This window comes from Gigantopelta aegis, chromosome 6, assembly GCF_016097555.1.
Source record: "Gigantopelta aegis isolate Gae_Host chromosome 6, Gae_host_genome, whole genome shotgun sequence".
In the NCBI taxonomy this organism is placed as follows: domain Eukaryota; kingdom Metazoa; phylum Mollusca; class Gastropoda; order Neomphalida; family Peltospiridae; genus Gigantopelta; species Gigantopelta aegis.
Window position 1 is genome coordinate 40,536,968 of NC_054704.1, and position 24,316 is coordinate 40,561,283.

The 24,316-nt window shown below is 36.1% G+C and overlaps 2 protein-coding genes across 2 annotated transcripts in view; one reads left to right on the forward strand and one right to left on the reverse strand.

Moving 5' to 3' along the window:
• Positions 1-3,183: 3,183 nt before the first annotated feature.
• On the reverse strand, positions 3,184-5,352 carry LOC121374326 (histone acetyltransferase KAT8-like). The gene has a single exon (XM_041501388.1). The coding sequence runs from the start codon at positions 5,334-5,336 to the stop codon at positions 3,975-3,977; it is 1,362 nt and encodes a 453-aa protein (XP_041357322.1). The 5' UTR covers positions 5,337-5,352; the 3' UTR covers positions 3,184-3,974.
• Positions 5,353-6,507: 1,155 nt separating this feature from the next.
• Positions 6,508-24,316, forward strand: part of LOC121375513 — a 29,182-nt gene continuing 11,373 nt past the window's right edge. The window contains exons 1-13 of the mRNA XM_041503002.1: positions 6,508-6,763; positions 9,840-9,975; positions 10,965-11,178; positions 11,764-11,916; positions 12,391-12,478; positions 13,481-13,605; positions 14,425-14,483; positions 14,845-14,917; positions 15,218-15,302; positions 15,758-15,833; positions 16,345-16,431; positions 17,411-17,557; positions 18,378-18,547. Of these exons, the coding sequence (XP_041358936.1) occupies positions 6,509-6,763; positions 9,840-9,975; positions 10,965-11,178; positions 11,764-11,916; positions 12,391-12,478; positions 13,481-13,605; positions 14,425-14,483; positions 14,845-14,917; positions 15,218-15,302; positions 15,758-15,833; positions 16,345-16,431; positions 17,411-17,557; positions 18,378-18,547 (1,668 nt within the window). The 5' untranslated portion in view covers position 6,508. The remainder of the gene's footprint in view (positions 6,764-9,839; positions 9,976-10,964; positions 11,179-11,763; positions 11,917-12,390; positions 12,479-13,480; positions 13,606-14,424; positions 14,484-14,844; positions 14,918-15,217; positions 15,303-15,757; positions 15,834-16,344; positions 16,432-17,410; positions 17,558-18,377; positions 18,548-24,316) is intronic.

Here is a 24,316-nt window from a genome sequence, read left to right on the forward strand (position 1 = left end):
CCCACTACATTTTTCCATTAGTAGCAAGGAATCTTTTTATATGCACCATCCCACACAGGATAGCACATACCACAGCCTTTGATATACCAGTCGTGGCGCACTGGCTAGAACGAGAAATGGCTCATTGGGTCCCCAGACGGGGATCGATCCTAGGCTGACCGTGCATCAGGTGTTCACTTTACCACTGGGCTACGTTCTGCCCCTTTGTAATGCTGAAACCCCACTACATTTTCACCAATGCAGCAAGGGATCTTGATTATGCACTCCCACAGACAGGAAAATACATACCACAGCCTGTGTCCAGTTGTGCTACACTGGTTGGAACGAGAAAAACAACAATCAGCTGAATGGATCCACCGAGGTGGTTTGATAAAACAAGTGCAACTACATGGGCTACTTGTACCAAAATGCAGAAATGAATCATGGTCATTGCCAAAAAACCCAATCCAACTGGCAATATACAGTGAAACTGGATATCAATGGAACAAAGAAAGAAATGTTTTATTTAATGACGCACTCAACACATTTTATTTATGGATATATGGCGTCAGACATATGGTTATGGACCACACAGATATTGAGAGAGGAAACCCGCTGTCGCCACTTCATGGGCTACTCTGATTAGCAGGAAGGGATCTTTTATATGCACCATCCCACAGGGTAGTACATACCACAGCCTTTGATATGCCAGTCGTCGTGTACTGGCTGGAACAAGAAATAGCCCAATGGGCCCACTTAGGGGATCGACCACAGACCGATTGCGCATCAAGCGAGTGCTTTACCACTGGGCTATGTCCCACCCCTCAATGGGATAAAGTATTTCGTCTGGTTTTGAGAATTTTGTATCGATACAAAAGATTTTGTTGTACACTGGTGTCCTATTCGTATTCGGCCGTGTGTATGTAACCTAGTGTTTTTGCTACAAATCTGGCAAAGCATGGCAGACTAAACACTTCTAGTGTCTTTTTTCACCATTTACAGGGCACCTTATTTTTTCATTAAGACAAAAAACTTTTTATTGAAATAAAAATAAATGTAATTAATGTGCTTACTTTAATAAATAACAAATATATGATGGGGTTATTTTATTAATTAATAATACGTTTTCCGAGTTTTTGTAAAGGCAATTTTAGAATTAATTATTGAAAAAGGCGTGTTTAATCTCAGAGCAGCATGGTGCTGATTAGGACAAGATAGCACTAGACTATTGTTAAAGTTTTTTTTAACAACACCACTAGAGAAAACTGATTTAGTAATCATCTGCTACTGGATGGCCAACATTTGGTAATTGTGACATACAGTCTTAAGAAAGGAAACATGCTAAATTTTTTCATTAGTAGCAAGGGATCTTTTTATATGCACCATCCTACAGATAGGATAGCACATACCACAGCATTTGATATACTAATCGTGGTGCACTGGCTAGAACGAGAACTAGCCCAATGGGCCCACAGACTAGACTATTGAGGCATGGTATCGCACTATGCTAAAACAAGCTAGGGAAAACACCAGATTTATCCAACTGATAATAATCCAATAGAGAACCTGCAAGCCTCAGATTTCATACTTTTATCAACTCGTGCTGATAAATTATATCACAAGACACTCTGTGAGTATCCTCTATATATACTTTAAAAAGTTTTAATGATTTTAATTTTATCAACCGATATGGCAATAAAACTCTACTCGCATCTTTTCAACACTGCAAAGCCAACATTACTTTTGTCAAATATTTAAAATACAAGAAGTCAGTGGATTAAATCCAGTTTTTGTCTATCCTTGAAGCAAACTATAAATATGTTCGCCGAGGATATCAAAGCAGTCACTTGATCTTTTAAGTGCTCAATACAACAATTGTTATTTGCCACATCACCTAGTCATATACAACGGTGATTACACATGTAATGGCTAACCTGAACATATGCATATTGCAGTAGCTGTGTTCAGTCGGATGATCCAGCTGAAGACTGCAAAGCAACAAACGAAACAATTAGTGGCACCAATTGTCGTTTTTAAGAAGTACAAATTGAATTAAATAAATAGTTTGGGCCTGTATTATTTATCCGGTGTCGAGTTTAGAGAGGTAAACTTTAGTGTAAAAAAAATATGTAGATCATGGGGCCACGAAAAACGTCCAGTTGAGAGAATTCTGGTTTATAGAGGGTCCAGTCTTGAGGGGTTTCACTGCATCTTAAGACCTTCTCACCGGCCTCGGTGGCGTCGTGGCAGGCCATCGGTCTACAGGCTGGTAGGTACTGGGTTTGGATCCCAGTCGAGGCATGGGATTTTTAATCCAGATACCGACTCCAAACCCTGAGTGAGTGCTCCGCAAGGCTCAATGGGTAGGTGTAAACCACTTGCACCGACCAGTGATCCATAACTGGTTCAACAAAGGCCATGGTTTGTGCTATCCTGCCTGTGGGAAGCGCAAATAAAAGATCCCTTGCTGCCTGTCGTAAAGAAGAGTAGCCTATGTGGCGACAGCGGGTTTCCTCTAAAAACAGTGTCAGAATGACCATATGTTTGACGTCCAATAGCCGATGATAAGATTAAAAATCAATGTGCTCTAGTGGCGTCGTTAAATAAAACAAACTTTACTTTTTTACTTTACTTAAGACCTTCTCAGGGACAGATTATGCTTTAGGAAACAATATGTAAATGTTTATAATTTGAAATTATACATTTTACGTTGACATCAATTTAGATCTACGTGGTGGGGTTGTTTTTTTAGCCGGGGTGTGTGTGTGTGTGCGTGTCCGTGCAACTGGGAAACCCTCCATAATCCACCCCTGCTTCTACACTGTGGGCGCCTACCATAGAAGTACATATACTTCCTGTCCCATCAATTACAAAAATGTTTTATACTACAGTGTACACCGTGGTAGATTTCTGCCTGATGATAAAACGGGTATGACACCATACCCAAATTTGTTTGCAGATTTAGTTTTTTTAAGTTAACCTTTGACAAAATTAATTAGTCTTATCATTACTGTATGATTTTCATAACCCTAACACTAAAACTAACCAATTTTCTATTTGGAGGTGGCCCCTGACACCCCCCCCCCCCCCCCCCCCCCCCCCCCCCATTGACACTGTTTACATTCAGTACACACATTGTAAATATTCAATTCCATAGCGCCATACCCAAACATTTCTTTCTGGCAGAAAAAAATGAAAAAAGTGTTACAAATGAAATTTAATACTTTTAACAACAATGATGATACATTGTACATTTGTTGATCAATACATAAACAAATTCCTTTTTATTTACCATGTCTACTAATATCAAAAGCTTCAACACTTGCAGAGAACTGGGTACAAAACATTAAGAAATTTTACAACAAAAAAATCCAAAAACAACATTAAGCAATGTTTCTAGCAAACAGAATGATCAATCATACATGTATATATGTACTGGGTACTTGCAGTCAATTGCCCTGTGAAAGAAAATAACTTATAATTTATTCCGAATAAAAAGCCAGCAATGGTCTACTTTGCCTACGATAATTCCTTTATTGTACAAGCTATGACTTTCATGTTGTGAGAATTTATAAAGTAAGATTCTAAGAAAGCATACAATATAAAATATGAACCAAAACATGAAAATACAACAAGTATTGGGTACTTGCAGTCAATTGCACTGTGAAAGAAAATAAATTATTCCGGATGAAAAGCCAGCAATGGTTTACTTTGCCTACGATAATTTCTTTACTGTACAAGCTATGACTTGCATGTTGTGAGAATTTATAAAGTAAGATTCTAAGAAAGCATACACTATAAAATATGAACCAAAACATGAAAATACAACAAGTACATCTGTAAACTTTCATGTGTCAAGTATGTGAACAGTTACAGAGTTCCCCATCCCATTATTAGTATTTTAGGGTATGTATATTTCAGTATTAAACATGAATGACAATTTCACCAAATAAATTGAAAATTGTCCAAATTAAGCTGCACACATGTAGACCAGATCATTTTTTGTTTAACTTGGGAATCTTCTTTGGTGGGTCCCAACGCAGACAAAACGTGTCGACGGTGAGCGGTGGCCGCTTGTACTGTGCACTTTTGAGATGTTCCTCAACCAGCTTCGGGGTCACACAAATCACATGCTGTCCCTTCCAGTATTTCACCATGTTCAGTGACTGCAATGTGCTGATGATGTCATTTTGACCAATACTTGTCATTCGACTCAACTCCCTTATGGAAAGAGTCCCACGAAAGTCTCGTAAGATTTCAAGCAAGACCCAGGACCAATAACTTCTGTAACTCAGCTTCCCCAAATCTGATAAAGGTTTTTCTGGTGATCCAACAGCACCTTCGAGCTTTGACAGTTCGTAGCTGAAAGCAATGAGAAATTTTCCATAACCTTTTCTTTGGAATGGAGGGAGAGTCAGGATACAAGCGACATTGTTACCATCTGGTGATTCCTTTTCTTTGGAGAAGTAACCAACCAGATGACAGCCTCTTCTGTCAACTTCGACTAAAATGTAGAATAGGAATGGCTCAACATCAAAGTACAAGGTCTTGTGGTCAAGGAAAAGTTTTGCAAGGAGGCAGAGATTCTGACAGTAGATCTTCACATCTTTGCCATCAACCTCAAATACAGACACTGTTCCTTTCCTATAGATCTCCTTCCCAGGTGGATGTCTCCAGGTACACTGGCTTTGATGGTATCTGTACGTTTTCTCTAGCCTCATATACTTCAAGCAAAACTCACAAATAAACAACTTCGGCTGCTTGCCATACTCTTCAGGATATGGTGAAAAATACCAGGCATCAATTTCATATCTCCCGATTTGAATTTTATCAATATATTTGACTTTTGTAATGGCTTCATGTTCCTTTTCCAGAGCAGCTGTTGTTGGATCCATTTCTGCGTAGCTTTTTTGGACATGGTTGATTTCATCGTGTTTTCGTTTCTGATTTCGGGTGATTTTTCTATCCGTCCTGTCTGCAAGATCAGTTAGATTAATTGTGAGGTCTTTCACTTTCGTCTGCTGGTCATCAATCTTGGTGGAGAGATTAAATCTGTCTATCTGAACCCACTCGTCCAGTCGCCGGTTAAAACCCTCGTAATGCACATAAAATTCGTGTTTACAGCCGGAATCGTCAACCCTGACCTGAATAATTTCCGCGGGATGCCATGAATTGTCCGATCTTCGAACAAAATAGTGATCGCCAATATCAGGAATGGCGTCATCACTGCGGTTACTGTCTTTTCTGTCATCAGTTCTTGACGCCATCAGATTTTTCAACCCAGAAATGTTTCCTGTCTGATGAGAAGCTAAAGAATTGCAATCAATTGCGACATCCTTTTTAACGCTTTCCGCCATATTCCTTTTCTTCTTTATGTCTAGTTTTCCGTCTGTGTCCTTGACGCACCCATATGTGGTCTCGCATTACATCTACTTATTTCCTTGTATGTGTTAAATTTTCTCATCACAGCGAATTATTCAATTGATTTTTACGAGAACGATACCATGTAGTTATTTGGGCAACTCTTCCATAGTATCTCCTTTCTTTGCAACATATCAGGATTTGGGTTAGGAAAATTAATTAAGATTAGGGTAAGAATTAGGGTCAAGATAAGTATAAAAATAACCAATTGTGACAATAGACATTTAATTACGGTTCAAGTTTATTTATGAGTATACTTGGATATCTCTATGATAAATAGCAGTCACCGTTATCTATATTTCATACTTTCGAAGTCTGTTACACAAATAATAATATACTGGAGTTTTGCATGTTATCTGCTGGTGGTCAGCTAACATATTATATATATATAATATTTCGGTTAAACACATTTCATGTTTAATACCCACACTTGGAACATGTTTTTAATATTTAAGCATCCCATATCATCCAGTTTTGCTTTCTTTCCGTGCCATGCCATTTACAATATCATGGGTTATAGTAAAAATGGAACCCTGACTCAATTTGCAATAACGCATCCAGTTTATATGACAATTCTAATTGTTACATATTTTTTTAATTGTCCGGTTTTTTTTATCATCAACATCATCGTCGTCGTCATTATTTAGTATCATCATGATCATCATCATGATCATCACCATCATCATGATCATCATCATCATCATCACCATCATCATTAATGGGGGGGGGGGGATAGCCCAGTGGTAAAGCGCTCGATTGATGTCGGTAGGCCCATCTCGCTCCATCCAGCGCACCACGACTGGTATATCAAAGGTCGTGGTGTGTGCTGTCCTGTCTGTGGGATGGTGCACATAAAAGATCCTTGCTACTATTGATCATGGAAAAATGTAGCGAGTTTTCTCTTTAAGACTATATGTCAAAATTACCAAATGTTTGACATCCAGTAGCCAATGATTAATAAATCAATGTGCTCCTGTGGTGTTGTTAAACAAAACAAACTTTTTTCTTTTTTTTTATCATCAATAAAAAATATGGTTTACGAACATATCCGAAGAATTCCGAATAATATGCACTTGGCGATTCACTGCGGTACTGTTTTGTTGACAAAATGGCGGAAAATGGGAATGCTACTGAGAATAATTCCGTTGATATTAAACAAGAGGACGATTCAGAAAATGAAGCCTCTTCAGATAATCGGACCTATTTTTCTGATTATCGTGTAATGCCTGGATCACAACTCGATAGCAAGCAGATTTTCACAGACTTATTAGGCAAGACTGTGAAGGCTAAGCCGGTTCTGGTGGATTTCAAAAGACTGCTTCAAGTTGGAAAAGCCGACAGCAAAAATGGAGTTATTGATGGGGTATGACAGTGCTTCAATCTAAGGCGCATAAATGTCCCCCCACCCCATAATTTTTTCAGACCTTTCTTAATTTTAATTTGTTCAACCCATTTACATGTACACATGTATCATTGTATGGGTTATACAAAAAAAGGAGAATAAATATCAGGTAACCTGCATTGTGCATTTCATTTTTGAGTAACACATCATAACCGTGTAAATTATGTCCTAAAGATAATGTGCGAACAAAAAATTGGTTAGATATGTAAAACTAGACTGATGCAAACAAAATTATGTTCTCACAGTTTTCAGAAGCCTCACCAAATGACAAATACAGAATCATGAGAATGGACTTATAATAAATGAAAATTTATGTTTAATGACACCCCAGCACCAAAAAATACATTGTCTTTTGGGTGTAAAATAATGGTATATATATAAATGAATTGATGATCAACATCAATATTAAATTCTAAAGTTAAATTAAAACACAATGTATAATGAATTTGTATTTGAATGAAATATACTCTTCAAAAAAAGTAACGCAAAAATGAAATTTTCCTAATAAATATGGATGTGTGGAAACATTGTGTTCCGAACGCTAAGTATGTTGTGTAATGGAGCGTACCAAATGCATTTTCACCAGCAAAGTTGTTCGGAATTTGATGACCTTGAAGACAGGTGTGAAAAAGTTAACAATCGCAAAACCGCACCTGCGGTCAATTCAGTGATTTGAACGGTCGGCTTGGTGTGCATATGCAAGAGGCACAAAAAGCCCTATAAAAGTGCAGGGTTCAGGACTTAGCTGTACTCAGTTTAAAACTGTCAGCGTAGCTTTCACAATGCCAAGACTGAATGAAGCACAGAGGAACAACGCCGTCGGACAATTGGAAGCAGGCGAATCCCAATCAGAGGTTGCGAGGCTTTTCAATGTGTACCCTAGCACCATTTCAAGATTATGGATCCGCTACCAGGCGCATGGATCAACACGTGACCTTCGCAGATCCGGTAGACCACGTGTCACCACTTCTGCCCAGGATCGCTATATCCGGTTGCGCCACCTATGCCGAAGGATGACCACGGCTACCTCCACTAAATCTGCAATACCGGGACTGCGTAGGATCTCTGACCAGACTGTCCGGAACCGTCTACGAGAGGCAGGATTGCGACCCAGATGTCCTGTTAGAGGCGTGATTTTAACCCAGCAGCATTGACAGCTTCGACTACAATGGTGTCAAGCACACAGGGTATGGCCTCAAAGACGATGGAGACATGTGTGGTTCAGTGACGAATCGCGATTCATGCTCCGCAGACAGGATGGAAGGGCACGTGTCTACCGCCGAAGAGGTGAACGTTTTGCACGCAATTGCATACAGGAAGTGGACAGATTTGGTGGAGGAAGTGTGATGATGTGGGCAGCCATCTCTTACAACGCCAGGACAGACTTGGTGCACATCAGGGGGAACTTGACAGCACAGCGCTATGTGGACGAAATCCCCAGATTTAAACCCAATAGAGCATTTGTGGGATGAACTGGATAGACGTTTGCGATGACGACAACCCCAACCTCAGACACTACAACAGCTGGCCGCCGCTTTGGAGGCCGAGTGGGCTACAATTCCGCAGGATGTCATCCGTCAACTGATTGCTTTGATGGGCAGGAGGTGCCAGGCAGTACTTGACTCTCATGGGGGTCACACTCGTTACTGACTGTACGTGACGTCAAACGGGACCTTGGGAACTTGGATGGCTGTTACAACAGCCTCTGTCAATGTTGTTTATCTGTGTCAAATTGCAAGTTTCTGCCATGTTTCTTTCATGTATTAAACGATTTAGAAACATACAATGAAAATCTGGCTTTGCATTACTTTTTTTGAAGAGTATATAATAATTGTTCACTTTTTTAATGCAGTACATGTATATCTTATAACTAAGCTATTTTTAACCTTAAAACATATTTAAAAGAAAAAAACCCAGGTATTGAAGTTTTACCATACAGTCTTTGAAATGATCCACTTGACATTTAGGAAAAAATCCAAATACCACAAGCATTTCATTCTATTGCCAATTTTGTAATCAACAATTTTTTGGTATATTTCATAAATATTAATTTTGATTGTGTTTGTAAGTCTTAATTTATTTTCACTTGTTGATCATGTAAATAAAATGCATGGTCTAGTTTTAAGCAAACCACAATGCACCATTCCAAATGTTTCTGGTTGATAGGGGTATATGGCGACATCTTTTTAATAACTATCGAATGTGTGTTCAATTTTGTCTTTGCTTGTATGTACAAATGTCTTGGTAAAGTTATTGTTATATGTGTGTATATATGTATATATATATTTATGATATAATATCTTACATTTTCAGTGCAATCAAAGTATGTCATATTTTTCAGATCACATACTTTAAGAATTTGATAACTTTGCAAATTAGATGTAAATTAGTTGAAGTCTTGGCACTAGGTTTATTGACATTTAAGCAAACGTACTTGGGTGACACTCCATGATTGACGTATGCATTCATAGTCATCAAATACAAACATTTTAATGGCGTTCAGAAAACAAAAAACGTTAGGCATAACTTTATATTGATGTAAGGACATCCAAAATGACGTCATTCGAGTTTGACGTTATTTCCATTCAAAAATACACCGCGCCACATATTCTTACGTCATTTGAATATCTAGTAATGGCGGACTGGAATTAAAGTTGCTTGTACAGTTTACAAAAACACGTTGTATTAAGCTTGAGTTTATATAATAAAGAGATTATTACCCTCGTGTATTTCGGTATTGTCAATATCATATATTAGGAATAAAAATTATGTATAATACAATTTTTATTCCTAATATATGATATTGACGATACCGAAAAACACTCTGGTAATAATCTCTATATATACATATAATCCTTTAAAAGTCATATATCCCTCTTTAATTCAAATTTTCGCCTATTCAGGCTTCATCGGGGAAATCTGTCAAATGTTCGACTATTCAGGCTTCATCAGGGAATAATATATATATACACAGAATACTGAAAGAACAGTGTTGTTATTTATTTATTTTCATTACGCCGTATCTGCATATTTTCAGATTTCTAACCAAGAGCTTCTTCATGCAGTAGTTGGTTTATATGATGTTTCACTGTCAGAAATGACTCCAGATGTTCTCTATTCCACCGTGTGTGAAAAGTGGGCCAGAACAGTTGTGCTTGTCAGAGACACTCAAGGTAACCAAACATGTTTACAGTGTACAAACTAATATAACTGATCTTGATGGTGCAGTGGGTATGTCACAGGTTTAAAGGTTAACTTTATGATAAAATGAGTAACTATGAGTTATACGTTTAAATCTATTTTACTGAATACTTAATGAGTAAAAAGTCTTATTCTTACTTTTGCTTTCACCATAAAATATCTATGTTTATTATCCACGTGGTTCAACATAACTGCATTAATAATAATCATAAGAAGAACAAGTGTAATAACAAGTTTAATGGCATAATTTTGGGAAGCGACATCATAATATGACGTTGCTTCTCCAGTCCTAGCTCAGACTGGGCAGTTGAAATATGACGTCATTTCGTCGTCTCCTTCTAGTTGTGGCTGAAATATTTTGAGTTGGGTCGTGTTATAGATAAAGAAAACAACAATAATACTATGGATAATAAAGAAATTATTACACTCGCGTGTGAGTTGTCTTGTTTTAAAAAACTTGTGTCAAGATTCATGTACATGTATTATCCTCGCTCTCGCTCGGGCAATACAAAAATCCTGACACTCAATTCGTAAAATAAGTACGACACACAGGCTTGTATAATAATCTCTGTACACTAAATGTTCAAAACTTTATTCGAAAACAGGATGCCATTGTTATTCATATGTGATATCATACTTGATGATTTTCAGTATGTTCACTACACAGCTGCAGATGAGGAAAAAATGTACGAATTACATCACTATTCAAGGAAGTTAAATCTGGTCATGTTTGTTTTCATTGTAGCCAAAAAGCAATTTTAATGCAGGATTTTCAATAAACTTATGTAATGTTATTTCTTGATATCTGACTACAATGTGACAAAAAAATATCTTGTCTGTTTTTAATTTAATTTTATTTATAATAAAATAAAGTTAAAACCAGACCAAAAAACCCGTACATAAAGTAATAAAAGAGTACCTAAAGTAATAAAAGAAAACTTAATTTCATTCTGTTTACCAGAGGTGCTTGAAGAAGTTAAAAATAGGAAGAACATGTGTGCAGACAGTGAGCAGGTTGATTCCAACTCTGCCGAGAGCTCTGCAGGTGACTCTGAGACAGAAGAAGTGTCTGCTGCCGGAGACAAAGATGCATATGAACCAGAAGAGAGTAAACCAAGTGTGTTCTGTGGAGTGTTCAGTGACACGGAGGATGAAGAGGAAGAAGAGGAGGAAAGGTAAATGTAGAACAGGGGACGATTACAAAACTTGTATACCTTACATTTTAATGACACTGTTTCCAGCTGATACTGCAATTTTAAGCAAAATGAAACACAATTATTTTATTGCAAATCATTAATGAACAATTTCTGTGATACAGGTACTTGTTAAAGTGACTTTCAACAAGTAACAGTTCATCACGTAACATATTGGTTCATATGAATTAAAGTTGCATAACCAACATACAAATAGAACAACTGTTCACATGAAATATGGTGTCTTAATGTAGACTGTCCTCTCCTTAACTATTTACTATTATCCATATAGTATATACATCATGAAAGAGGGGAAATTTGTATTTTATGGACACATTTCTGTTTTAAAAGGTGTATGTTTATATATTTTGTAATACAATTATATGAGGAAAAAAAAAGTTTGTTCTGTAGGTACTAGTAACATATATTAGACAACAACAACATTATATCATTTGCCAAGACTTCCAAGATGACATGTAAGAATTTGTTTTTAATAAGTTGTTATTGTTGCTTAATTTTTGTTTATTAATATATAATTAGATATGAACATTATCATTTTTTATACAGTGATGAAGAAGATTTTTCAGTCGGTATTAATGCTTTTATAAAAGAAGCCTCAACACGGAGGAAAAAGAGAAAGGAAAACAAAGATGTGAAAGAGGAAGATATCGGTGTGGAAAGCAGACTTCTCGGCTGTGCCACTTTTGAAAAGAAATTTGTGTAAATATTTCATTCTTCTGTCATAAAGTTCATATTAAATAACTCGGCCTATGAATGTTTAGAGATAAGATGGTAATTAGAGTCATTGATGAATTTATACAATTTGAATCAACAAAATGTAGCATTTTGGTAATATTAATATGCTTAGAGAAATATAAAAAAGGTAGGTTTGGTATGATGTTTACAATCTGATCCACCAGTTCAGTAGTTGGTATGTTTTCAATTATTACATGTATGTGGAAAAAAATAAGAATAATTAATTTTGTTACAAACAAAATGTGAATTGGTGTTATGGTTATAGAAACTAACAGTGGGTTTTTAAACATTTTTCTAAGGATGCATGGCATTCACTGGAAATCAATAGAGAATTTTTATTATACAGATTAAATATGAAGTTGTAAACCTGACTTCATATATATAAGTGACTTGTTATTATTGCTCTGATTAACTGTTGATCATGATTTTGTTTTGCAGGAATCACAAAGATCGTGTGATTCATCTTACTTTAATCGCTGTCAGAGAAAGATTTAGGAATTTTGGTATTGGCAAATATCTCTTATCTGTAAGTGAACAGCATCTGTCTGTTTGTCTCTCTGTCTGTCTGTCAATTTATAAATACTTAACCATTCCATGCCTCAATAACTTTTGTAATTTAACCAATAAGATAAACAAATTAAATGAAATAACACATTTTAATATATAGTTGTTTAGTACTAAAAGTCTTAACATGAATGTATAACAATTTACAGTTGGCTACGTTGGAATTTGTTTTACTGTGGTTTCTCAGAGTAATGGTTGGAAATATCCAAACTCATGCTTATAAAAAAATTCAGAGTCTGGATTTGAGCTCAGATCTAAATGACATAACCAATAGCATTTTCACTATCGTATTTCTGCACAAGGCAGAGTCAAAAGGTATTTAAGACGATATAAAAGAAACATTTACAAATCTAGAGTCTAAATTCTAATACAGTACAAAATGAATAGAGTTTTATTTGTGACAGATCTTTAAATTTTAATCTCGGTACTGATTCTAAACAATGTTATAAGTATAGAGCTTGGATATTTCATTTAGGGGACAGTTACTCTCCTGGGTTCATGTAATACTGAGATAGCTTCAATAATAAGGCCAGCATTTAAAAAAGAAAGGCTATTGGGTGGTTACTTAGTCCATGGATGCAAAATAAAAACAAAACTAACATTTAATAGTAGGCCCATTTTTTTTCATTTCAATTTATTTTCGTGCTTATATCCAATTAAGGTTCAAGCACACTGTCCTGGGCACACAACTCCGCTATCTGGGCTGTCTGTTGAGGACAGTGGGTTAGTTGTCAGTGGTTTGTGAGAGGGAAGAGGGTGTAGTGTTGTTAAAAACTTGATCTGGGTGGAAGCTGGTACTGGGCTGTGAACTCAGTATCTACCAGCCTTATGTCCGATGGTTTAACCATGACACCACCGAGGCCGGTGAGTAAGCCTATAACAAAAAATACTGGAGTGAAATTTATAAAATTGAAACTATCTCATGGAAAATAGTTCTTTTTATGTGGAATGTTTTCATCTTCAGCTTGTGACATCTCAGAATGTTGTTGGTTCCTATGAGGCTGTGGTCGTACATGCAGACAATGCTGCCTTAAAGTTTTTCCAGAAATACGGATTCTCAGATGATGTGGTTTTAAACAGTAGGTTCAGGTGAGTTATCAAAGAATTAAAAATGATAAATGAACAAAATGCATTAGATTTTGACAATGAAATGGAAAGCAATGTTTGTTTTAACCACATTTCAGCACATTGTTCACCCAGTGAATATTGGGTGTCTAACAGATTGTATTTGTGGCCCATAGTCTAGAGAAGAAAAGAAAAAGCTAGCATATTTCAGTTAGCAGTGAAGGTAAATTTGGAATGCATTTTTCCACTGCTATAGTATATAGCACCTTCAGTACTTTCAATATAATATGTGTGTCATGGAGCACTGGGTCTCTCTCTTCACTGAAATGTCATGTCAGGAGTAGTATGAAAAGATTTTCAAAATAAAATTTTGATGGTGTTATAAGAATTGATGCAAGCTCCTGTGCATATCATAAAACTGAAAATGATTCATATATATTTGCTGCTGTAAGCATCTTTGATCACAAAATTGAGTCATTAGTAACTTAAAGCCCATTTGGCACAACTCGTTATCTTAGATTGCAAACTCGGTTATATTAAATCAACATTTTGATGATGTGTTAATTCAGGATTTTTTTTTTCCGAGGGCAGAATGTATGCTGATTGTACTAAATATGAGAGAAACATAGTGTTGTAGGTAAGGTGCAATTTGGAGCCAAAATAAGAGGTCAGTAGCCTAACGTGTCAGGACCCTACCCCCTGCAAATCTGCATTATGTGTTTTGATGGCTTTAATAAAACTACACACTCATCATTTTTGCTATGGAACCATTTGAGTTTACCCAGCTATATCAGCTATATTACTCTAGAATCTTACATATTTTTTATATTTTGTTCATTTTAGTGAACTTGCAGAGCAGTTTACCAATTGCACTTTGATGTGTTATTTACCCGGATTTTCAGGTAAATATTTTGCATCTTACTTACATGTATGTAGTAATCTTGATAGAAATCACCTAACAAGTTGCATTCACTAAAAGGTGACCTTACAATTGTTATGTCTTGGGTATTCTTGTATATGGCTGCTTTACACAGGTTTGATGATCTGCACAAATTTTAAAGAAAATTCCATTAAAAACGTAATGTTCCTTAAATACACATGTATGTTTTTTGAAAACATTTGGAACTACATGTAAATTACTTGATTTATTAAAATGTTAATTACAAAGAAAAATTCCATAGAAAAATTGTAGATTTTTAATTGAAAGTTTGATTGTTACATAATGTGATATGTTATTATCAAATATTCTTCTGTTTATTACAGGGTCTACACTGCTGAAGACAGCTTGTGTACCTGGAATTGAATTCTTTGAATTGGAACTTGATTTTAACAAATGGTGAGATACACCAGTATTTTGATATCCCAGTTTTATAAGTACACGCACAAAGGAAGATTTGAACAATCAGTAGATAATAATAATAATAATAATAATAATAATGCAAGGGTAATCGTTGTATTAAGCTAGCCTTTTTATGTGACCTGCCAACCTCCACCCCAGCTTTAACTTTGAGAAGAACTATTTCAAATACTGTTTTTGTCTGTGTTTCAGGGGTGGGTTTTTTGTCTATATTCTCTTTATACATGTACTTGGTTTCCCCTTACTAAACAAAACTTTACTGTATTGATATATATACAGGAAGGACAAAACTTTGGAGGCGTACCAAGCTCAGGTTGGACTGGTGATGAGAATGAAGCATGAAGTACTACAGCTCAAATCTGTTGTGAGTACTTTTGTCTTAAACACATATTATACATCTAAATAATGAATACTTTCCGACAAACCAGAAGAATTTTTCGCAACAGTGTACCGATATGTGTGAAAGGCATTATGTCAGAGAATGTCCACCTACTAAATGTCTCAACCAAATATTACCTAATATATTTATGGTGGGTAGCATTAACTGAATAGTAACATATGCCCATTCTATATTTCAGGTTGTACAATCGCTGAGCATATTTTTATAGAATTTCCTCTGGAGTAGTTCAAAAGAACATATGTACCTATGTTCACTACCCCACATGAATATATATAATTTTCAATTTATAGTCCAGTTTTTGGCAGTTACGCTTTTAAGGGATTTGTGGATAAACTAATCAAATTGCTATTCATGTTTGTTAAATTATTTTGACAAATGAATAATTGTGATAAGTATTGTACAAGATATTTTTCCTGTAGGTGAAGGCACAGTCAGAACTTCTGACGCAGATTGCCATGGAGAACAATAAACTGAAGATGGAAAAACTGGCTATCGGTGAGATGTTTTCTGTAACCAGTACCATACATGATCATAATATAATATACTACACACATGCAAGAATCTTAAATTCTCCCTAAACAACCAGACAAATCCACACTGTTTTATTTTAAAACAGAGACTGAACAAAACAGATGTGCTGGACAAATGTGACTGAATTAAGTGTTGTTTCCATTTAAGTTTGATTATGTGTTTTTTTTAATTCACTGACCATAGTTCTGAGATAGGTTTTTTTCCAATTTTGAGTTACAACAAAGACCAGGAAAGCCAGAATATACACTGGATTTGCCAAAATGGACAATTTAAGCAAGTAATTAACAATAATGTGCAGTTTAACAGTAACGAAAGTAAAAATAGATTGAAATATTTTATATTTCCTAATAACGGGTCATTTTTAAATATTAAAATCTTTAGTCTTTAATATCTCGACTTCAGTGATCTTTAATGTTATAAAACAGTTGTCACCTTGCTCATTGCTTTAATAAACTGAAGTCTGTTTGGTTTTCAGAACGAGACTTCATTTCTTATAGACTGTCAAAAGCAACTTCACAGTCTCTGACACTTCACAGCAAGTTTGAGGAGTTAAACCATCATGGTGACTTATTTTAGTTTATATAGGACCGAGTTATTTCCATTTATATATAGTACAATTCATGGAAACATTGGTTTAAATTATATTTATTACTCAAGAAATAATGGTTTTGTGATTGACCATCAGTCATTAATTTTATAATAAGGCCTCACCAAACATTTTACAATAGAAATATATTTTTTACAGATAGTATGACAAAAACATAATAATTGTAACTTATTTCAAATTTACTAAAATTGCAGGATCTGATGCTTGAATGAGGACATTTGCTTAAAATACAAGATGTCACAGTTGGAGTTGATAGAATATCCATAACTTTTATAACAGATTGCTAAAAGTTTATATATATTTTGTAACAAATAATGATGACTATTTTATTTTTAAAAAAGATGATTATTGCAAATGATCACATTTGTTTTTATTTTATGAACAGATAATGATAATTTGATGTTGATATGATAACATTTATAAATAATAATTTTGCAGTGTTTAATCTTGTTAACAAATGATGACGTACAGATTGTATGAAATTATTTTATCTCATAAACATAGACGATGCTAGTAAAAATAATAACATGTGCAACGGATTACATTAAAACATGATCAATAATGAGAAAAATATTTGCATTTAGACTAAAGCACTGATAAATCCTTAGTATCAGTTATTACTCTCTCTCAACATGTTTTTATTTTATTAACAGACAATGATGGCTATTTTATCAGTAAAGATAATGATGAAAATGATGACATTTGTACGGAGATACTGATAAATCTTCAGCATCATTTGTAACACATTATCTCAAAATATTTTATTTTATTTACTAAAACTATTTTACTGATAGTCCATTGTAAATATTTTGTACTGGGACACCACTAATAAAACTATTTTACTGATAGTCAATTATAAATATTATGTACTGGGACACCACTGATAAAACTATTTTACTGATAGTCAATTATAAATATTTTGTACTGGGACCAGATGATGATGAGAATGATGACATTTGTACTGAGGAGTTGATCGAAGATCTCCAGCGACAAGTGGACATGATGCAGGCAAGTCTTCAAGGCAAATATCTGCATGCTGTTAGCAGTGATGGTGGCAACATACACAAAGTCACGTCCATAGGTCAGTGAGTGTCACCATAGATACACAGATGTTTGTTTTGTATGTACTCGTATATCTGCTTTAGTGACCATTTTTATTTAAGAATTAAAGGACTGCTATTTATTAATTGTGAAATTGTTTTGGTCCACAAGCATTTAAATAATTAGATTTAAAAAAAAAAAAAAATTATACTTAAGTTTGTCATATACCTTTCCTTATAAAGCTTATTGCAAGAGGAACAGCAGTTTGCTTTGTTTTACCATTACCAATACAAGGTAAGTCAGCAAAATCGAAATCCATCACTTGCACAACCATTTTTTAAAATCTAATTTAATTTTTTTCTTTTTTTGTTAGGGTATATTTTATGTTCATGTTTGTCGTCATTCACCACTGCTTATAAAGTGTACCTCTGGCTCCTACAAGCACTGAAATGACTATATTTGGCTCCTACAAGCACTGAAATGACTATATTTGGCTCCTACAAGCACTGAAATTACTATATTTGGCTCCTACAAGCACTGAAATGACTATATTTGGCTCCTACAAGCACTGAAATGACTATATTTGTAGCATTTTGTCATGTCAGTAAACAACACTGATATATTACCACCTAATTGACTGATTTAACTCTTTAAAGTAACTGAAAGCTTAATACAGTTTAATGTGTACTGTATCAGATGTTGGATAATATTAAATTGGTTTCTTAAGCCAGGAGGTGGCTTATTGAATGTGTTGTGCTTGAATTAGTTTGTACATGTGTATGAATTTTTTTTTTGACTTAAATAATATAATGACTGTAATTTTAATATAATAATGAGTCTATTATTTTGATATCATGTAGGTTCATCTAACTACGTGTCCTTTCCGAATATTTGTGTTCGAAGTCAGCAAGACCCATATGATCACACACAAGACGCAACCATGTTTTATAATATCACTGAAAATTTCATACAGTCCATGAAATCCGACCCAAATGTCAAAACATCATACGAGGTCACATCTGTTGCCAAAGTAAGTACTTAATGATATGTTAATAAAGCACATTTTAATTCAATAGTGACAATATTAATATGTATTTAATTTAGTGTTTGATATTAGTGTATTTGAGTTGTAATTTTAAATAATTGTGAATTCACCTAGAAATACTCATATTTGTTTGGAGAATATGCCCTCAAACATCTTGAGTAAATGATCATCTGGTTATCCAAACTGTACTAATTTTATAAACTCTCACTTTTTTTGAACTGGCTTGATCTAATATTCGACACGTGCAGGGGGAGGGTTTCAGGGATCAAGAAACATCTCGATCCCCCCGCCCCAAACTTCGCTTGTTTCAGTTCAGACCCTCCCCCGCTAAAATTCCTGCAATCGCTTGTCAGAGTCGTCAATAATTTTGATTATCTTATATTCTTGAAACGGCAAACATTTTGAGGATTATGAATTGTATATATTTTGTAATTATAGTCCGGGATCCACAGGTCTTAAAGCCCTCAAAAATGGGTGGAACCTGACTTCACCTAACACACTTTTATTGTGTGTTTTATTTGTTTGAATAGGCCTTCCTGTGATAGAATTGGGTGGTCTGCTTTGCCAAAAAATTTGCAAACAAAAATTATGGCTACATTTATACATATACTATCCAATATTTTTGTAGAAAAAAACTAAATAATAATAATATAAAAAAATTGATTATGTTCTTCCCTACAAAACCTCTTGTTACTGTAGCTCATTAAATACATTCTAATAATGGCAGACAATTAACCATTAACCCACTGACCTGGACATTGAGCCCAGATAACTGAAGTAAGTGCCCAGGATAGCGTGCTTTTACATTAATCAGACATATGCACGGAAATCAAATTAAACGCAAAAAAAAGAAACAAAAAATCAGTTCAACAGATGCTATGCGTTCTGATGCATGGATTCATAGACGTGTTATAAATACATGTACCAGGAAGATTGTGGACAATCACGTGGGCCGCCATTGTCAATCTACCCCCCCCCCCCCCCCCTCCAATGCTGAACTGTTATTAATGATGCTGATCAATTCTTCCATACCAGTGGAAACTATCTAAGCTTGAAGGATCACTTCCAACCTGAGCTAAACACAAATCTGTATTGGTGTGAGTATATGTGTATGGATATTTTGACCAACCTTGTGTGTTCCCCTTTCTACTTTGAATCTACGAAGACAAAAGTAATGTTTAAACATCAGCATCATAATGGGTTCAAATAGACGACAGACGACAGTGAGGTGGAATGTTACTCAGGTTTATTCATATTTTCTCATTCTTTATTTCTTTACAGCTCTGAAAATATTACAAATAATTTCATCCATTAATTATTAGGACCAACATCACTGTAAATACACCAATAATAAAATATAATGTTAATCATCCAATGGTATGATATAATACACATACAAATTACTTCATATACATGCCAAAACATACATTACACAATATTAAATCATTATAATCCTAATATTACATATAATACATATAATAGTCAACAATAACCTCGTAACAAACGTCAAATATAAAATCATAATATACAAAATATCTACCCACATAATACGAACTATTGTACCTTCATAATCTACACATAACCCATTTCTTAATTATAGCAGGTACAATTTATTCATAAACATACCAAGTATGTGGACCAAGCTGTCCCAGTAACGAAGTAATCCGTCACGTCATCACGTGCACAAACGACGAATCTGAATTAGAAATAAATCATCGTACAACTATGCAATTATAACTATTAATAATCAGGTATAAACTGACCACAGTTTCAAATACATGTAATAAATATAATATTCTTCAATACATGTCTACATGAGCATATAGACATTCCAACCCGTCCAATATATTCACACTCCCTTACCTAAGCATATGTATTAGTATAAACTTCACATTTTAATATAAAGACATCTGTAAAGACCTCTACAATATTCTACAAGTACTTCATAAATCACATTAAAGTTAAATGCAAACTTACAAGAACCGAATATTTCCCCTCTTCCAGCAGCGAATCCAACCGAGCATTATATCGTAGTCAAACATCCTACAGACCAGAGTTTATATAGCCAAGAGAACAATAGAAGGCGCAACGCACGTGCCTACAGTCGCACATGCAAGAAATGCACATCTGTATCTCAATACCCGAGTAATCGATAATAATATCTAGACTTACTACATGTCAAAATAATTATTATAGATAACAATACCTAGACTTACTACATGTCAAAACAATTAAAACTATATACAAACACTATCACATATGCACGAAAATCAAATTAAAAGCAAAAAAAAGAAACAAAAAATCAGTTCAACAGATGCTATGCGTTCTGATGCATGGATTCATAGACGTGTTATAAATACATGTACCAGGAAGATTGTGGACAATCACGTGGGCCGCCCATTGTCAATCTAACCCCCCCCCCCCCCACCACCAATGCTGAACTGTTATTAATGATGCTGATCAATTCTTCCATACCAGTGGAAACTATCTAAGCTTGAAGGATCACTTCCAACCTAAGCTAAACACAAATCTGTATTGGTGTGAGTATATGTGTATGGATATTTTGACCAACCTTGTGTGTTCCCCTTTCTACTTTGGATCTACGAAGACAAAAGTAATGTTTAAACATCAGAAGAAACAATGGCTATGCAATGAGAAATGGAAGTACAGTCAAACCTAAACATGTCACTATCCATAGTCAGCAGACACCTGTCTTATGTTTATTGTTTTGTTCCTCCTGGATGATTTGTATTGCCTTTATGAAGTAAAAAGACGAGACGTAGGTACTTGTATTACCTTTACAACGGCGGCGGTATCTATGGTAATGACATCATCTTTTATATTTAGCTCAACTTATAAGTTTTGCGTTTAGCCCCATTTCTCACAAACTATAAGTCTTATATTATTGACACTGGGTTTACAGTTTCATCTATAAAACTTCATCTCAATGACTGTTAACAAAAAATCTAATTTATTAAATAAAATAGTAATTGATGGTATTTTTGGTAAGGTTTATTTCTTCACATACATGTACATTGAGAAAAACATCAGTGGCTGAAACCATCAGCTACACTGAATGTTGAATAAAGTTATGGTAGACATTTAATTTCACTGAATTCTTTATTAATAAGTGACCTCTATTAAACTGTTACTTGTCTAGCATTGGCAGCAACTACATACTAAAGTTACTATATAGAAAAAGGGAGGGAGGACAACTGCCCCCTAGTGCTGGAGCAAAAACCTCAAATTCGCAGAAAATGATACAGATATTCTGGGAAAATTTGCTGTTCTGAGACCTTGTATTTCCATCATTCTACCCTCATAATTAGTTGTAATCCATGTAAAAATGTGTAGTGATTTGTTTACAACCCTATATAGCTGTTTTGTAGTAATGCTAAGATGAATAAATGTTGTTATCCAGATTCTGGCATTTTCTTAATTTGGGCAAAAGCCAGCCTGCCCCCCTTCCCCCCTACAAAAATGGAAACCCGTACGCCTATGACATCCTAAAATTAATCCCAAATCAGTATACATGTACCTGCATTATGTGGCCACAAATAAAACATTGCCTGTAAATTGCCTGTAAACCAGAAGTACAGGCATCAAGCCATAAACCAAAAGGAAAATGCAAGCGAGGAATGCATTCTTTGAGTAAATTAAACTTGGTATTTGAATTCATCCAGTTTGATTATATATTTCAAGAAAGTCCAGCTACAATGTGGCCTTAGGGAGGTTAATACTCGTTTGATAAGATATTTTGTGTAATTCAAACTGAATCCACAGCCACGGTATTTTTATTAGTTTATGGAGAGAGAGTCCACAGCCTAAGAGATGCCCTAGGAGGAATGAATGAATGAATAGATGTTTAACAACACCCCATCACAAAAATGTACATCAGCTATTGGGTGGATCAGCACAGGGAGACGACAGCCAGTTGCACCAGTGGCTAGTCTTTCTACAATGCAGTCCCTCTCTCGTCCTGCGATGCTAGCTAGTAATCATATCTACACATCGAGCACTAGCCAGTTGTACCACTACCAGTGGCTGGTCTTTCTACAATGCAGTCCCTCTCTCGTCCTGCGATGCTAGCTAGTAATCATATCTACACATCGAGCACTAGCCAGTTGTACCACTACCAGTGGCTGGTCTTTCTACAATGCAGTCCCTCTCTCGTCCTGCGATGCTAGCTAGTAATCATATCTACACATCGAGCACTAGCCAGTTGTACCACTACCAGTGGCTGGTCTTTCTACAATGCAGTCCCTCTCTCGTCCTGCGATGCTAGCTAGTAATCATGTCTACACATCGAGCACTAGCCAGTTGTACCACTACCAGTGGCTGGTCTTTCTACAATGCAGTCCCTCTCTCGTCCTGCGATGCTAGCTAGTAATCATGTCTACACATCGAGCACTAGCCAGTTGTACCACTACCAGTGGCTGGTCTTTCTACAATGCAGTCCCTCTCTTGTCCTGCGATGCTAGCTAGTAATCATATCTACACATCGAGCACTAGCCAGTTGTACCACTACCAGTGGCTGGTCTTTCTACAATGCAGTCCCTCTCTCGTCCTGCGATGCTAGCTAGTAATCATATCTACACATCGAGCACTAGCCAGTTGTACCACTACCAGTGGCTGGTCTTTCTACAATGCAGTCCCTCTCTCGTCCTGCGATGCTAGCTAGTAATCATATCTACACATCGAGCACTAGCCAGTTGTACCACTACCAGTGGCTGGTCTTTCTACAATGCAGTCCCTCTCTCGTCCTGTGATGCTAGCTGGTAATCATATCTACACATTGAGCACTAGCCAGTTGTACCACTACCAGTGGCTGGTCTTTCTACAATGCAGTCCCTCTCTCGTCCTGCGATGCTAGCTGGTAATCATATCTACACATCGAGCACTAGCCAGTTGTACCACTACCAGTGGCTGGTCTTTCTACAATGCAGTCCCTCTCTCGTCCTGTGATGCTAGCTGGTAATCATATCTACACATCGAGCACTAGCCAGTTGTACCACTACCAGTGGCTGGTCTTTCTACAATGCAGTCCCTCTCTCGTCCTGTGATGCTAGCTGGTAATCATATCTACACATCGAGCACTAGCCAGTTGTACCACTACCAGTGGCTGGTCTTTCTACAATGCAGTCCCTCTCTCGTCCTGTGATGCTAGCTGGTAATCATATCTACACATCGAGCACTAGCCAGTTGTACCACTACCAGTGGCTGGTCTTTCTACAATGCAGTCCCTCTCTCGTCCTGTGATGCTAGCTGGTAATCATATCTACACATCGAGCACTAGCCAGTTGTACCACTACCAGTGGCTGGTCTTTCTACAATGCAGTCCCTCTCTCGTCCTGTGATGCTAGCTGGTAATCATATCTACACATCGAGCACTAGCCAGTTGTACCACTACCAGTGGCTGGTCTTTCTACAATGCAGTCCCTCTCTCGTCCTGTGATGCTAGCTGGTAATCATATCTACACATCGAGCACTAGCCAGTTGTACCACTACCAGTGGCTGGTCTTTCTACAATGCAGTCCCTCTCTCGTCCTGTGATGCTAGCTGGTAATCATATCTACACATCGAGCACTAGCCAGTTGTACCACTACCAGTGGCTGGTCTTTCTACAATGCAGTCCCTCTCTCGTCCTGTGATGCTAGCTGGTAATCATATCTACACATCGAGCACTAGCCAGTTGTACCACTACCAGTGGCTGGTCTTTCTACAATGCAGTCCCTCTCTCGTCCTGTGATGCTA

What these genes read in the sequence shown, in the direction of transcription:
- LOC121374326 (XM_041501388.1), bottom strand. Translation starts at nt 5,336, where the DNA reads ATGGCGGAAAGCGTTAAAAAGGATGTCGCAATTGATTGCAATTCTTTA.